The sequence below is a fragment of the Camelus ferus genome, chromosome 11 (genome assembly GCF_009834535.1).
Source record: "Camelus ferus isolate YT-003-E chromosome 11, BCGSAC_Cfer_1.0, whole genome shotgun sequence".
In the NCBI taxonomy this organism is placed as follows: Eukaryota; Metazoa; Chordata; class Mammalia; order Artiodactyla; family Camelidae; genus Camelus; species Camelus ferus.
The window spans coordinates 31,371,848-31,388,290 of record NC_045706.1 but is presented as its reverse complement, the minus strand read 5'-3'; the positions used below and the strand labels follow the sequence as shown (position 1 = coordinate 31,388,290).

General features: G+C 36.1%; 1 protein-coding gene across 1 annotated transcript in view; it reads left to right on the top strand.

The window, feature by feature from the left end:
* The first annotated feature begins 469 nt into the window (after positions 1-469).
* Positions 470-16,443, top strand: part of KIF11 (kinesin family member 11) — a 37,537-nt gene continuing 21,563 nt past the window's right edge. The window contains exons 1-10 of the mRNA XM_006183665.3: positions 470-776; positions 4,372-4,504; positions 4,730-4,827; positions 4,915-4,993; positions 6,104-6,289; positions 6,466-6,590; positions 8,755-8,845; positions 9,810-10,052; positions 11,193-11,288; positions 11,725-11,813. Coding sequence (XP_006183727.1) covers positions 700-776; positions 4,372-4,504; positions 4,730-4,827; positions 4,915-4,993; positions 6,104-6,289; positions 6,466-6,590; positions 8,755-8,845; positions 9,810-10,052; positions 11,193-11,288; positions 11,725-11,813 — 1,217 coding nt within the window. The 5' untranslated portion in view covers positions 470-699. The remainder of the gene's footprint in view (positions 777-4,371; positions 4,505-4,729; positions 4,828-4,914; positions 4,994-6,103; positions 6,290-6,465; positions 6,591-8,754; positions 8,846-9,809; positions 10,053-11,192; positions 11,289-11,724; positions 11,814-16,443) is intronic.

Genomic DNA, 16,443 nt, shown 5'->3' with positions numbered 1-16,443 from the left:
TAATTATCCTTTAAGACCATTCTGAACGCTGCCTCCGTGAAAAGGGGCTTGCTGTGGACCTCCCCCTTCCGTGCTTCCCTGGGACTCTTACAATTTCTCTAGTAATAACTACAATCACGGCTGGCCTTCCTGAGCGCTTACTGTTCTAGTCCAAGCTATTTACCCGCACTAGCTCATAAATTCTCACACAAGTCTCTGAGACGGTTGCTATTTAATTTCCATTTCACAGATGAGGAGATTATAGTTTAGAGACGATATGTAATTTGAGCGAGGCCACGGAGAAATGTGATACCTTTTAATCCTGCATCCCTCCCACAGTACTACGCGTTCGAGGACCAGCTTTCTACTTTCCCGCGGGCTACGCCCCAGGGGCGGGGATCTGGTGACGGCCCCGCGTCCCATGGTGCCTTGCGCGCCTGCGCTGCAATTGGCCGGGCGACTGGGCTCCCTTTTCAAATTGAGGCGCCGAGTCGTTGCTTGGCTTCCTGGGCTTCGGGCGGAGACTAGATTGGCGATTCGGAGGCTCCGGCTGGTGCGGGACAGACGCCGCGGCCAGTCAGAGTCCCTGGTGGAGGGCGATTTCCGTGGCCACGCCAGCACCCGGCAGGGGAGGTGGGCACCCAGGTCCGAGCCGGCAGCCGAGCCGCCCCACGGCGCCCGAGTCCGCGACCCGGCCTTAACTTTTCGGCGGGGACCGTCATGGCGTCTCAGCCGAATTCGTCTGCGAAGAAGAAAGATGAGAAGGGGAAGAACATCCAGGTGGTGGTGAGATGCAGGTAGGGCGAGCCTGGCAGGATTGCGAGCCTGGCAGGATTCCGAGCCCCGGGCTTTGCTACTGGGCTTCCTACTGAGCGGTCGGAGAAGAGGGGTTTTGTTTGCAGTTTCTGAAGGGACCAGATCTTCCTGTTCAGTAGTTCCCTGCGTTCTGTTCGATAAAATGACACCAGGTTGCTGTGACGAGTAAATTAGTGTTGCTGCTGCTGTTGTTGCAGAAGAAAGGAAAGCTGTATCTGAGTTTGTAGTTTAAACTGCTGTTGCGGAAAATCTGATCGCCGTTCTTCAGTGAAAAGTGCGTTGTATTTTAAAAAACTACTGTCGACAAAGATTTAGGTGTCACTTTTATATGCCACTTCTTGCAGTTGGTCAGTTTAGAAATAAGACTGAACACCTGCTTTGCAGATGTTTTGGCACTTATGTTGGGATTACCATCCTTTCCATCTCTAAAAACGTGATCAGAGAAAACCAGTTCTCTTTATTCCAGATGCAATAGTTTTTGAATTCTTGCTAAACAAGTAAACAGCATTGTATTTAAAATTAAAAAATTAAGTTGTAGAGTGAGTTTATGTTTTTAAAAGATCAAGGAGACAACTTAAGTTGTGCCGCACTAGGTCTTCCCTTGACCAAAGGAGACAACTTTTTCCCAGTGGGTGGGTGAAAAAGGGAACTTTTCCCCTTAATCAGAGGAGACAATTTTCCCCGATTGCTTTCCATATCACTTACAAATTTTAAAATGAGCTAGGAGAGAAAGAACATCCTTATATAATCTATTGCTTAATCAGAGATTGATTTATTCTGCTTTTTAGAGGCCCTGCACAGTTTACAGATGTATGTTTTGTGTCTTTTTTGTTGCTGTCGTTTCAAAAACTCTACCAACTAGCAGCAATTTTTCTGTAAAGCCAAACGTATTGAAAAGTTAAAAGGTTATTTTAAAAGTATATCGACAAACTTTCTTCGGTTATTGCCTACACATCTTTGGTGACTTGAATTGTAGGTATCAAAGATAATAGCTAGCTTTCTAAACTAGGTGCCAGGGAGGAAATCTGGTGGTAACCTCAAGTCTAGCCAATTACTAGCTGCATTCTGGGGCTTCTACTAATAGTTACTTGAAGACTTAAAAAAAAAACAAACCCAAAACCAAAAAACCAGCCCATATTACAAATGCAAATTCTTAGATGATCTTGACTGTTTAGTAAAGTCAGGCAGTGTTACCTTTTATGTGTGGCTTTATTTTTTTTAATTTCATTTTTATTGTTAGTTACAAATATGTCAGATCTATAAAAAGTTATAAAGAACAGTGTAACAGACATCTGTGTATCCATCACCCAGGTTAGAAACAGAACAGTCATTTTTGCTGGAGTTCCAGAGTATCCCTCCCAATCCCTTTCCTCTCCCACAAGAGTAAACATTATCCTAAACTTCATGTTTATTATTCTCATACATTTAAAGCCTTAACTTAAGAGAGATTTCTTTTATTTTATCACTAATGAAAAGTGCTTGGGTTGTGTCTGGTATTTACAATAATTTCAGTTTAAAGAGATGTTTTTCTTTTCAGTTTAGCCTTTTCTTTTTCTAATAGCCTTTCTAGTGCAAATATGTCCTTAAGCTTTAGTAAATAAAAAACTTATGAGGCCCTTGGGGGTTGTCAAACCTTTTCTGTAAAGGGCCCAGATATAAATATTTTAGGCTTTGTAGGTCACATGTGGTCTTTGTCACATACTCTTCTATGATTTTTTTTTCTTCCAGTTTTAAACTTTAAATTGGCACAGTCTGTTGTAGCCTAAGAGATCAGCAAGATTTCTGGAGTGGTGACTTCATTACTTGATTACAATAAAAACAATCTTTAAGATGTTCTTTCCTTGTACAATAACTATATGAATATTTATGGAATGAATGAATGAATTTAACACTTCATTGGACAGGTTTTATTTTTAAATTCTCAATCTTCCTTCCTTCACCATTCTGGTTGTTTGATTTTTAATGTAACTGTGGTAGGGCCAATAAATTGATGGATTTATTAGTATCAGCAGAAATCTTGTAATTTCTGGTTAGAAAAGTCAGGATAGGAAAATAGTGCCTTGGCAGTACTCTTTATTGCAGTACAAACAGTCCCTAGAGTTCCTCTCTGGGAGCTTTGATAACTTGTAGGAATGGGTGATTTGTGTGAATTTCTACTCCTCTGTCCTGACAGCTTGAATAGTATTCATTTGGTTATTTAATCACACATCCAGGCAAGAGATTAGACCAATTAGAAAAGCTTTAACCACATGAGAGCAATTCATTCCACTTGATACTTTTGGCCTACCTCAGTGTAAGCTGGTTTTGACTTAATTTTGTTGAACTTTTAATAATACTGCATCCTGTGAGTTATGTGCACTTGGTAGGTTTCAGTACATTTGACAAATGACAGCTTCTGACCAAACATGCTAGGGATGGAGCATACCAGAGGACACTGAGGTATCCTTCTTAAAATAAATAGCAACTTGGTCCCTCTAGTGATGAGAGGAAAGAATTTCCTGTAACAATATGTGATAACAAGTGGGAAAAAAGAACTCAAGTCAAGAGTACTCCTCTCCCTTTGGCCCAGATGTGTCATACATCAGTATCTTATGGATGCTTCTCTGTGGACTGTGGTTCTTTTTAGCTCTCCCATAATTCCTCTTAGGATGACATTTATTAGACAGTGTAGTTTAACAGATATGTGTGTGCCTGCTGTGTGCTAAGCATAGTAATACACACAGGAAACAGTAAATTAAACAGGATTTCTTTCCCTACACTGTGAGGTTGGTACTTACCAACCTTAATTTTCAAATGAGGAGACAGGCACAAAGGGCTATGTTGCCAAGCAGACTGGATCAAGAGTCTTAATTCTACTGAGATCCCAAAGGAGGCTTTTAGCTTAGATTACTTCCTCAGGGAGCCTGTCCCATCACCCATGCCTCCCCTATCCTGCCCTGTCCCAATCAAGACTACATTAAATTTTTGCTGTATGTTCTTACAGCACCTTTTATTTACCTGTTCTAAACATCATCTTTCTTACAATCACTTGTTTTTTGTCTGTTCTCCACCAGACCTCACAGTGTTGTGAGGACACACTGAGTTAACACACGTGAAGCACTGGGAACAGTGAGTACTTGGCACATAGTTAGTACTCAATGTATTAGTCATTATTTTTACCTATTTTTTATTTTGTGCCAGTTATCCATTGGCAGGTTAGTATTTTGAATGCAAATTTGGCATGTTCTTTCTGCTACATCATAACCTAACTTGACCAGATTCTAAGAACAGTGGAAATTGAATTCTGGAAAATAAGTTTGGCATTTTTTACAAGTTAGTTCTGTTAGCATCCACTCCAAGAAATGGTCAGAATTTTACATATCTTTTAAAACTTTGAAAAAAAAACTAATTTTATTTCTGGGATTTGAAACCCTTACAGTTCTGTCTGCTAGCAGTATCATTTAGTCCCCATTTAGTCCCCATCCCAACAGTGTAGTTAAAACTTCAGATTGTTCTAGTCTGAGGTATTTACAAAAATGTCATCAGTAACCTGATAACCAAGAGTTCTTGAATAACCTTGTCTGTTTCTTTTTATAGACCATTTAATTTGGCAGAGCGGAAAGCTAACGCCCATTCTGTAGTAGAATGTGATCATGTACGGAAAGAAGTTAGCGTACGAACTGGAGGACTGGCTGACAAGAGCTCAAGGAAGACATATACTTTTGATATGGTACTTCTTAAAATTTTGCTACTTCGTTATTCACTAATGTAAAGTTACCCTACTGTACCTATTTTCTCTAGGTTCTAGTGTACAATTACAAACTTCAGTTGATTCTTTAAGTTGTCAAATGGTTTCTAGTGGGCTGAATAAGTTCAGACATTAGAAACAAAGTTATTAAAGTAATTCTTAAGATTTTTTTTTTGAAGAAATGCCTTTTTTTCCCCCCCGGTATAGGTTTTTGGAGCATCTACTAAACAAATTGATGTTTACCGAAGTGTTGTTTGTCCAATTCTGGATGAAGTTATTATGGGCTATAATTGCACTATTTTTGCGTGAGTGAAACACTATTTTTCAAATTGATGAAAAGGTTTGGATGCTTGTATTCTTTTTTTGTTTAACGCTTCTGTGAATTTTGACAGATATGGCCAAACTGGCACTGGAAAAACCTTCACAATGGAAGGTGAAAGGTCCCCTAATGAAGAGTATACTTGGGAGCAGGTACTTATTGTTTTTAACAGACTACTGTCTCTAAAGTGGCTGAAATATAACTGACTAAACCTTGGTAAAAGGCCTCTGTCTTGAAATGGGGAAGATCAGAGTACATATGTCAAACGTAAATTTAGGATAAACTATTAAAGTATATGGTATGGCTCCTGTTTAAGAAACACACAGTCTTACTGGGAGAGACAGGACCAATACATATGGCACAGTTAAGTGATAAGAGAAGGGTCTGTTTGGGACAGAATAGTTGGAGCAGCATATTGTGGGGAAGTGGAATGTGAGTAGGGCTTGAAGGGGAAGACTTTGCAATGAGGGAACGAGTCTCATAAAGTTAGCACAGCCAGGAGGCTATATGTTACTTTATTAATGATGACTTTGAGTGTTCAAGAAATTAAGATCACCTTATTGTTGAATATTATAGAAAGCACATAGTACATTTCACAAAGATTTCTGTCAAATGTGTTTAAATTTAAATTAGTTTAATGACTAAGTTAATTTTAAAAATTATTAACATTTAGGTAGATTTATTTTTAGTGGTTACATACTTGGGGCGTTAACTTTATGTGTGAATAATAAAGTTATGGAATTATAATCATAGGGGATATGGAATAGGCTTAAAGCACAGTATCAAAATTTAGAGAGTCGTAACAGTTTTGTTAAGGATACTTAGAAATTTGAGAAACAACTTTGTCTTATGTCAGAATTAGAGAATATACTGTTAGATGGGGGCCACTTTTCTGATTAAAATGATGGTATTATGTTCTTAAGAGAAAAGATGGAAAGGATTATCGAACTTGGCTTTATAAGTAGCTTGGTTCAATTGGTTTCTGTGTAGTGCTCAGGCATGAAGTGGCTGACAGCAATGACAGATTTGTGGAAGGTGTGAAGAAGAATAATTACTATTGAGCAGAAGGTTGTAAATGGCTTGTAACTGACTTGGCTTCTCTAACAGGTTCTGGGTTTTTTTCCTTCTTCTTCTTTTTAACTTGTTTTTATATACTTATGTTTAAATATACTGTAAAGGAAGCCCTTGTTATATGTGTTTTAACTACTGCAGTAACTGGCATTCTTCCTTTATTTAAGTCCTTAGTAATATTATAATTTCAGGATCCTTTGGCTGGTATAATTCCACGTACTCTTCATCAAATTTTTGAGAAACTTACTGATAATGGTACTGAATTTTCAGTCAAAGTGTCTCTGTTGGAAATCTATAATGAAGAGCTTTTCGATCTCCTTAATCCATCTTCTGATGTTTCTGAGAGACTACAGATGTTTGATGATCCCCGTAACAAGGTAACTTCAGTCTTGGAGAATAAAATGTCTCCAAATCTTAATATATGATGCTTTGAGAAATCTTCATCTATGTGTGTCTATAAATTTATAGAAGTCTATAAATATATATATATATATATATATATATATACACATTTAAAACCAATCTAATGGGTGCTCTTTTGATATTTGGTCAGAGGGGAGTGATAATCAAAGGTTTAGAAGAAATTACAGTACACAACAAGGATGAAGTCTATCAAATTTTGGAGAAAGGGGCAGCAAAGAGGACAACTGCAGCAACTTTGATGAATGCCTACTCTAGGTGAGAAAGCCATGGTCTTCCCTGCTGTTGCATTTCCTTTTTAAGAAGAATTACGAACTTGGGGAATCAAATTGGGGTGAGTCAAGGTGTGTGAGTCACACATCTAGACTGTATGCTGGATTACCTGCCTTAGTAATTGGCTTGAGATTTATAGGGAGAGCACCAGTACTGAGAGAATGTTGAAAGGAGAACAAAGCTGAACTAGAACAGAAGTATTAAGTCTTTTTAAGCAGAAGATTTCTATTCCCAAGTGAAATTATACATGGGAGCTCCAATTAAAATGTGGCTGCCATAGTTGATTTGGCAGTGGGATGCTCAGAGGCTTACCTCCTCAGCTGTAGGAAGGTTTTCCCTGAGCACTTTTCTGGAGCACCTACTTAGCACACAGTTTGAAAACCCCTAATTTGAATAAGGATTAGAAGAAAATCGAATGACTTTATTTTTTAATGTAGGAAAACAAATGGTCAGTGACACTGGTTTTCACGAGGAGAAAGGGGTATAATTGATAGCATCCCCTATAGGATGAATCCCAAACTCTCCAAATGCAGTTTGCCAAGTCAGAGGTGATTTTTTTTTTTTTTTTTCTGTTGGTCTTTGAAGGAAACATCAGAGTGTAATTGAAAGAGCTATGGATTAGGAGTTAGATATTTGTGTTTAGTTCCAGTTCTGCAGTTAACTAAATATGTTACTTCAGGTAAATAGTTGAACTTATCTGAATATCATTTTCTCTGAGCTACAAAATGATTTTTAGGGCTAGATCTCATTTCTTTGCTCTTATAATTGGACACTTCTACAATATGCTATAACAATTATAATTGCAACTCTATAGAAATATGCATGTCATTAAGATCATGGAATTATGGGTGATTTTATAATTAAATTTTCCTGTAATAGCTTTCCACTTTATTAAAAATTAAGTTATAAACAAATCATAGAATGAAATTTCCATTTTATTAAATGATTGGTTTGTACCTTTACTTAGAATTCAGAAGAATGAACTTAAGACTAGATAAAATTTCTTTAAATATTTTTTTCTGAACTATATAAAATTCCTATTCTGTAAATTTGTATAACTTAGGATTCCTTTTTTTTGTAGGTAGACTGGAGTAAATATCTCTTCTTATGAATGTATGTGATAAAGAAAAGGAGAATGTAATTCAGTTTTCCAAAATCAGAGTTGACTTTTATGCTTAATTGCATTAATTCCATAATCTTGAATAAGGCATGGGCAAATAGTGGTAGGAATACATAATATGCATATTATAATTCAGATCTATAGTTTATATTCTTCCTTGTGTCCTTCCTCTTTTCTGTAATATAAAATAATTTGAATAATTTTGTAAAAACAATACTTAATGTGAAAATTTCTAAGTAATGTGGAAAGTACAAATGAGGAAATTAAAAATTACTGTATTCCCTACCAACCATCAATGACATTAACAAACATAATGATGTTCACCAAATGTCATTGATACAGAAAGGAATAATGCCTTTTTTTTGATTGGAATGATGTCTTTTGTTGTCTGTATACTTTTTGTATCTCTTAGATGCAAGCTGAATGTCAGTATACAGCAAAAGATAGATTTTCTAAAAGTTTATAGTATAGTAGTGATTATCTTGTAGTGTTTCTAAAAATACCGCTGTTTACAATTTCCGCTGTTCAGAGGAAGGGACTACTTATTTCTGATGGTGTTCTGAAAGCAGAGCAGTGTGCTTTTAGAACAGCTAACATTGAGGGAGAGTAATCTGATGGCTTGCCTGATGCTGTCTGAATTTATGGTAAAGACATATTTCAAGTGGTTCTTGTATAAATAGGAAGATCAATTGCAAGCTTTCCCCTCTGACACACTAGTAGGGCAGCTGTCCAAACCCCATCCCACATCCAGCTTTCAGAGATGCCTGAGGATTCTAATTCCTAAGGCTTTTAGTCTGTTTTCAGGTAGCTTCTTATTGGGGTCTCCTTTGCAGGCAGCAGTTACAAGAAAGCAAAAACCTAGCATTTTTCTATCTATATGTTGTCTTCCAAAATCTTACGGCTATCCTCTGATAACTATCTTTCTCTACCCTGGTGGATTTAGATCTTTCTTTGCTGTTTTCAGTATTTTATAGAATGCAAATAATGTTTTGCATTTTAATGACTGAGCAACTTGATCTTGTTTTCTAGTCGTTCCCACTCGGTTTTCTCTGTTACGATACATATGAAAGAAACTACAATTGATGGAGAGGAGCTTGTTAAAATTGGAAAGTTGAACTTGGTGAGCACCTACCTTAATACCACTGTTTCACTCTTTCTTTTTTTTCCTCCAGCTTTATTGAGGTATAATTCACAAATAAACTTATATATTTAAAATATACAATGTGATGATTTGATATGTGTACACTTTATGAAATGATTATCACAATCAGGTAAATTAGCATATCCATCACTCCACATATGTACTTTTTTTGGTGAGAATACTTAAGATCTACTTTTTCAGCAAATTTCAGTATAATATTAATAACTATAGTCACCATAGTATATATCAGATCCCAGAATTTACTTATCTTAAAACTGAAGGCTTATAACCTTTGACCAGTGTCTTATCTCCCCAGCCTCCCTGCTCCTGGTAACCATCATTCTACTTTGTTTCTCTGAGTTGGACTTTCTTTCTCCTTTACAATTCCTCCCACCCTTCCCCACCATTCCACATATAAGTGAGATCATACTGTTTGTTTTTCTCTGTCTGGCTTATTTCACTTAGCATAATGTCCTCTAGGTCCATCCATGATGTGGCAGATGTCAGGATATCCTGTCTCATGGCCAAATAATATTTCAATGTGTGTGTGTATCTTCTTTATCTATTCATTCATCAACATGCACTTAGGCTGTTTTCATATCTTGGCTATTGTGAATAATGAATGCAGTGAACATGGGAGTGTAGATAGCTTTTTGAGATCGTGCTTTCATTTCCTTTGAATACATACACAGAAATAGGATTGCTAAGTCACATGGCAGTTCTGTTCCGCAGTTTAATTCTTTATCACCTCATAGAGCAGCTTGAAAGTTTGCACTTCTGGACAGTATTTTTGTAGTCACAGGGTTATTAGCTCTGTAGGGGTTGTTAATTATAGAAAAATTACCTTACTAGCTATTTAATATATTATGTATAATATGGGAATGGAAGTCTTCTAGTCCATATCCGATAGACTGAGAACTTATTTTTATTTTTAAAATTCAAGGTTGATCTTGCAGGAAGCGAAAACATTGGCCGTTCTGGAGCAGTTGACAAGAGGGCTCGGGAAGCTGGAAATATCAATCAATCCCTGTTGACCTTGGGAAGGGTTATTACCGCTCTTGTAGAAAGAACACCTCATGTTCCTTATCGAGAATCTAAACTAACTAGAATCCTGCAGGACTCTCTTGGGGGACGTACAAGAACATCTATAATTGCAACAATTTCTCCTGCATCTCTCAATCTTGAGGTAAGCTCTTTGAAAGGCATCTCAAATATAGTAGCTATAATTCTTATATAACTATCATGTTTTAAAAGTTCATCAGTTGGCTTCATTCATTCTCTTCTACAGTAAAAAGGATCTGGACATTGCGTATTGACACACAGAGAAGGACACCACTATTTTTCTCCTTTCTGGCAGTTTTTGATCTTAAAGAGCTAGTTACTTAATAGCTTTTTCCACATAGTCTTCAAAGAAAATCGCTGTGGTCATTAGCAGTGGATGGTTTAATTGAAAACTTAGAAATGGGTTAAGTGAATGCTAGTGTTACAGAGGCTGCTTAGAGAGCCCTGAAGATGGGGTCAGAGGTGTGGATATAGGTAGGAAAACCCAGAGAAGCAACAAAGATGGTAAAGTCTACTCTTATTTTATTGGATTATCTGCTTTAAATGGAATTAGGAAAGCTTTTATAAGGTCTGTAACTCTCCTTTCATTTTTAAAAATATCTTTATTGAGATATAATTCACATACCATAAAGTTCACCCATTTAAGTGTATAATTCAGTGATTTTACTACAGCTGTACAACTGTCATCAAAATCTAAACATTTTTATCACTCCAAGAGGAAACCCTGTTAGCAATCACCCCCATCTGCCCCTACTCCCAGCCCTAGGTCACTACTAATCTACTTTTTTTTTAATCTATAGATTTGCCTATTCTGGACATTTCATATAAATGGAATCATACATTAAGTGTTCTTTTGTGACTGGCTTCTTTCACTTAGCATAATGTTTTCAGTGTTCATGTTATGGCAGTTATCAAAAAACTTCATTCCTCTTTGTGAATAAATGATATTCCATTGTATGGGTATAGGACAGTTTGTTTATTCATCAGTTGATGAAATTCTTTGAGTTTTAAGACTAAAGTAAAAATTTATTAGACCAAATTATCATAAAGTTAAAGACCCTGAGTATTGAAGAGTAAGAAAAGAAGAATGTTTTGAACAATCTTCCTTTTTAAAGATTGGATATAGTAGTATTAGTGGGTAGGTTTTTAGATTAGACATAACCATAAATTTTTACTTATAAGTTATTGTAGAGTACATTTTAGGTTACAGAATTACATTATTCCTGTAATGTCCTTAGTAATTGGCCTTTTCTTTTAATCACAGGAGACTCTGAGTACCTTGGAATACGCTCATAGAGCAAAGAACATACTCAATAAGCCTGAAGTTAACCAGAAACTCACCAAAAAAGCTCTGATTAAGGTAACTGTGAATTTTTGTGCAGTAATGTAATCTTTTTTGACAAATGTGAAAATAAGGAACTGAAATAAAGAGTTGTCAAAATGGTTTATTAAATTGCCTATGGTAAGGCTTTTCATCTGATGATTTAGACTAAATATCCTATGTGTTAAAATGTTTTTTCTAATGCTAATATGTTGATTGGAGGTTGTGTTTTTTCTTCAGAAACCCATAGTTTTATAATGAGTATATTTAAAGGGGCTTTGAAAGTTGTTGAGAGACTTTGTTCTAAACAGATAAATAGCGAATGAAAAGTGTGGTTATGACTTTTTATCACAATTTTTTATGCTTTAAAAAACATAAGGGCCAACTTTGTCTTATTTATTATACATCCTCCCCAAACTGAATGGAAAAAAAAAAAGTTAAGTGCTAAATTGACACCTACAACATTCTTGTATAGGAATATACAGAAGAGATAGAGCGTCTGAAACGAGATCTTGCTGCAGCCCGTGAGAAAAATGGAGTGTACATTTCTGAAGAAAATTTTCGGTAAGCCCTTGGCTGTGGAAATTAATTTCCAAGAATAAGCACTTTCTGATAATAGGCTATTTGAAATGCCTTCTATAGATGCTTCTTTTTGTTTTGACGTTAAGTAGTTATTCAAACAGTTAAATTTTTTAATATAATTTTTTATTTTTAAATAATGATACAATCATGTGAGTTGCAAGAGGAGTACCAAGGTCCTATGTATTTTTCGCCCAGTTTCCCACATTGTTTACCTTTTAAGTAACTTTTTGTACAGTATCAAATTGACATTGGTACAATGTATGTGTATAATTCTAAGGCATTTTATCTCTTTTATAGATTCTTTGTAGTTCTGCAGTTAAGATACAGAACCATCCTGTCATTACAAAGATCTTCCTCTTGCTACCCTCTCTAGTCATATTCACTCTTCTTCCCCAATGATCCCTAACCCCTGACAGCCACTAATCTGTTCACTTTTTAATCCTGGAATAGTTTGCTCCAAGGAAAGCTTCTAGTAAGGCTTTATGTAGAATCAACAACAATAATAACAGACGCAGAAGGGAAGTGGGATGCTAAGGATTATAATTTGACAATTCCTGATTGCATTTATCCTTCAAGGTATTAAGGAGGGTGACTTTCACAGGGCATTTTTTAAATTAATAATGATAAAAGTTATTTACAGCTAACTGATAATAGCCAAGATCATTTTAGTATAATCTTAGATATTACACTTATATGATCATTCTAATTTTACATAAATCATTTAATAAACTCATTTTTCCCATTTATTTTCAATTATCATAATGTGCTATATCCTGATTGTTGTTCATATATTAACAAATGCTCAAATTTATATTGTGTATCACAGGGTATTAAACAATAATTCTCCATTTATTCTTCTTATGTGATGTTAGGTTTTTGTTTTTTGGGTTTTGTTATGGGGAGGGGGAGATAATTAGGTTTATTTATTTATTTATTTTTAGAGGAGGTGCTGGGGATTGAACTCAGGACCTCGTGCATGCTAAGCATGTCCTCTACCACTTAGCTATATCCTCCCTCTCTGTGACTTTAGTTTTGTTTGGTTCTTTCACAGCCCATACCTAGTTGGCAAAAACACTTCTACAAAAATCTTTCGTAAATTTGCACTCAATTCTTAAACTTTTTATTTTTTAATGTTTTTCTTTTTTCTGTTTCTCTAGTTTTCAGATATACTTTACCATACACACTGGCGTTCCACTGTTCACTTTACAGTGTCCCTAATTCTATCATATTTGTATTTTTATACTTTAATTCTTATTCAGTAAACACTTTTTTATATTTTAAGTTTGGTATCAGAATGCTAGAAAGCCCAACTTAAACTGTCTTAAAACAGCAAGGGGATAGAATGAGCTTTAAGGATATTTAATCCAATAACTCAAGGATCCTGTTTCTGTCTCTTCCAACTCCTGTTCTGAATGGTGGCTTTTGTCTAGGGCTTGCTGTTCATCTAGGAAGATGGTCAGCAACAGAACAGCTACCTGCTCTCGTTCATATCTCATGTGGATGAGAGGCTTCTTGTCCATCAACCATCAAAACTGGCCAGGGGAACATCACTTATTGATTACTTTAGGCCTCAGTTTTGTCCATGTATGAACCAATAACTGGTAAAGGAATTTAATTTCCCTAACTGTCTTAAGCCAGTCAGATTTAGTCTCTGGATCTGGGGATGGATTTAGGCCCTCTCCCACCTCCCCCAAACCCCACCATACAGCCATGCTGTACAGTCAGGGCATATTCATTCCCCAAAGGAAATCTGGATGCTGGAGATGGGTGCTTAGTAGGCAACCAATAAATATCTACAAGTGGTTTTGTCCCTTGATTTGCTAATATAGTATCTTCTGCTGTTAATAGTCAAACATTGGACACTGGAATGATTGTCTAATTTTCTTATCTTCTGGTCATCTCTTTATAGTTTAGATTAAGAAGTAACTTTAATTTGTCTATCCCATCATTTTAAAGACTGGATATGAGGCATGATCTGAAACAAAGTTCTTCCTGAAAAAGCTTGAAATTACACTGTAGGTCAGAGCAGGATCACAAAAGCTGGAGCCAACATTTAAACAGAATAATGCTTTATTTACCCCAAGTTTAACAGAACTTTTAAAACTTTATCAAAACTGCATCATTCCCTCTGGCCTGTACCCATTCCAGCTCCAGCTGGCCTGCCAAAGCTACCCAGTACATGCCATCAACACAGGGAATGTGCCTATACAACGCCATCCAAGCCTTGAAGACTGGGAGAGGTAGCTTTTTCACACAGAAGTGAAACAAAATGAGGAGACAGAGGAATATGTTCCAAATGAAAGAATATAAAACCCCAGGAAAAATCTCTAATGAAATGGATATAACTAGTTTACCTGACAAAGTTCAAAGTAATGCCCAGTAAAGATGCTTACCAAACTTAGGAAAAGAATGGAGGAACACAGTGAGAACTTCAACATAGAGTTAGAAAATATAAAGAACCAATCAGAGCTGAAGAATGTAATCGCTGAAATGAAAAATAAACTAGAGGGAGTCAGTGACAAATGAGATGACACAGGGAAATGGATCAATGATCTGGAAGATAAGATAATGGAAATCACCCAATCAGAACAGCTAAAAGAAGAAACTTTTAAAAATGAGGTTAATCCAAATATTCACATTATAGGGGTCTCAAAAGAAGAAGGGAAAGAAAGGGGCAGAATACTTATTTGAAAAAATTATGGCTGAAAACTTTTCTAACCTGGAGAAGGAAATGTATCCAGATCCAGGAACCACAGAGTCTCAAGATAAACCCAGAGAGGTCCACACCAAGACACATTATAATTAAGATGGCAAAAATTAAAGAGAGAATTATAAAAGCAGCAAGAGAAAAGCAACTAGTCACATACAGGGGAACCCTTATAAGACTATCACCTGATTTTTTCAGCAGAAAATTTGCAGATCAGAAGGGAGTGCCCTGATATATTTAAAGTGATGAAAGAGAAAAATGTATAATCAAGAATACCCTAACCAGCATAGTTATCATTCAAAATTGAAGGAAAGAGCTTCTGAGACAAGCAAAATCTAAAGGGGTTCATTACCACGAAACTGACCTTACAAGAAATGTTAAAGGGTCTTTAAATTGAAAAGAAAAGGCCATAACTAGTGATAAGAAAATACATGAAAGAAAAAAAATCTCATTGGTAAAAGCAAATATATACCAAAGGCAGTGGAGCAGCCATTTAAAGAGCTAGTGTGAAGGTTAAAAGACAAAGTAGTAAAGTCAACTATTACCACAGTAGGTCGTTAAGGGATACACAAAATTAAAGATGTAAAATATGACCTCAAAAACATAAAATGTGGGGGGAGAGGAGTAAAAATGTAGTGCTTTATTTGAATGCATTCAAACTTAGGTCACTATAAGCTTAAAATAGACTGTTCTATATCCAGGTTGATATATATGAGCCTTATGGTAACCACAAACCAAAAACTTAATAGATATACCAAAAAAGAAAAAGGAACCCAAACATAACACTAAAGAAAGTCATCAAACTATAAGGGAAGAGACCAAAGAGGAGAAGAAAGGAGCAGAGAAGAACTACAGAAACAACCAGAAAAGTTACCAAAATGGCAAGAAGTACGTATCTATCAATAATCACTTTAAGTGTAAATGGACTGAATGCTCCAGTCAAAAGACATAGGGTGGCTGAATGGATTGAAAAACAATGCCTGTCTATATGCTTCCTACAGAGATTCACTTGATCTAAAGACACACAGAGACTAAAAGTGCAGGAATGGAAAAGATATTCCCTGCAAGTGGAAATGAAAAAAGAGCTGGGGTAGCAGTACTCATATCAGACAACAGACTTTAAAACAAAGTCTGTAACAAGGGGCAAACAAGGGCATTATATAATGATAAAGGGGTCAGTCCAAGAGGACAAAGGCATACCTTGGAGAGGTTATGTATTTTGTTCCAGACCACCTCAATAAAGCAAATCTCACAATAAAGTGAATCACATGAATTTTTTATTTCCCAGTGCATATAAAAGTTATGTACATTCTATACTGTAGTCTGTTAAGTGAGCAATAGCATTATGTCTAAAACAAATGTACACACCTTAATTAAAAAATAATGCTGTTGCAAAAATGACATCAGTAGACTTGCTCAATGCAGGGTTGCCACAAACCTTCAATCTGTAAAAGAAATATCTGCAAAGCACAATAAAACATAAATTTGAAAAGCTATATGTTCGTGTATGTTCATTGTCTCACTACTTATGATAGCCAAGATATGGAATCAACCTAACTGTCCATCGACAGATGAATGGATAAGGAAGATGTGATATAAATAATGAATTACTACACAGCCATGAAAAAGAATGAAATCTTGCCATTTGTGACAACATGGATGGATCTAGAGGGTATTATGCTAAGCGAAATTACAGAAAAACAAATACTGTAGATTTCACTCATATGTGGAATCTAAACAACGTAAGTGAACAAACATAACAAAACAGAAACACACTCATAGATACAGAGAACAGATTGGTGCTTCCCAGTGAGGAGAGTGGTGAGGGGAATGGGCGACAGGTGAAAGAGATTAAGAGGTAGAAACTTCCAGTTATAAGATAAGTTTGGGGATGTAATGTACAGC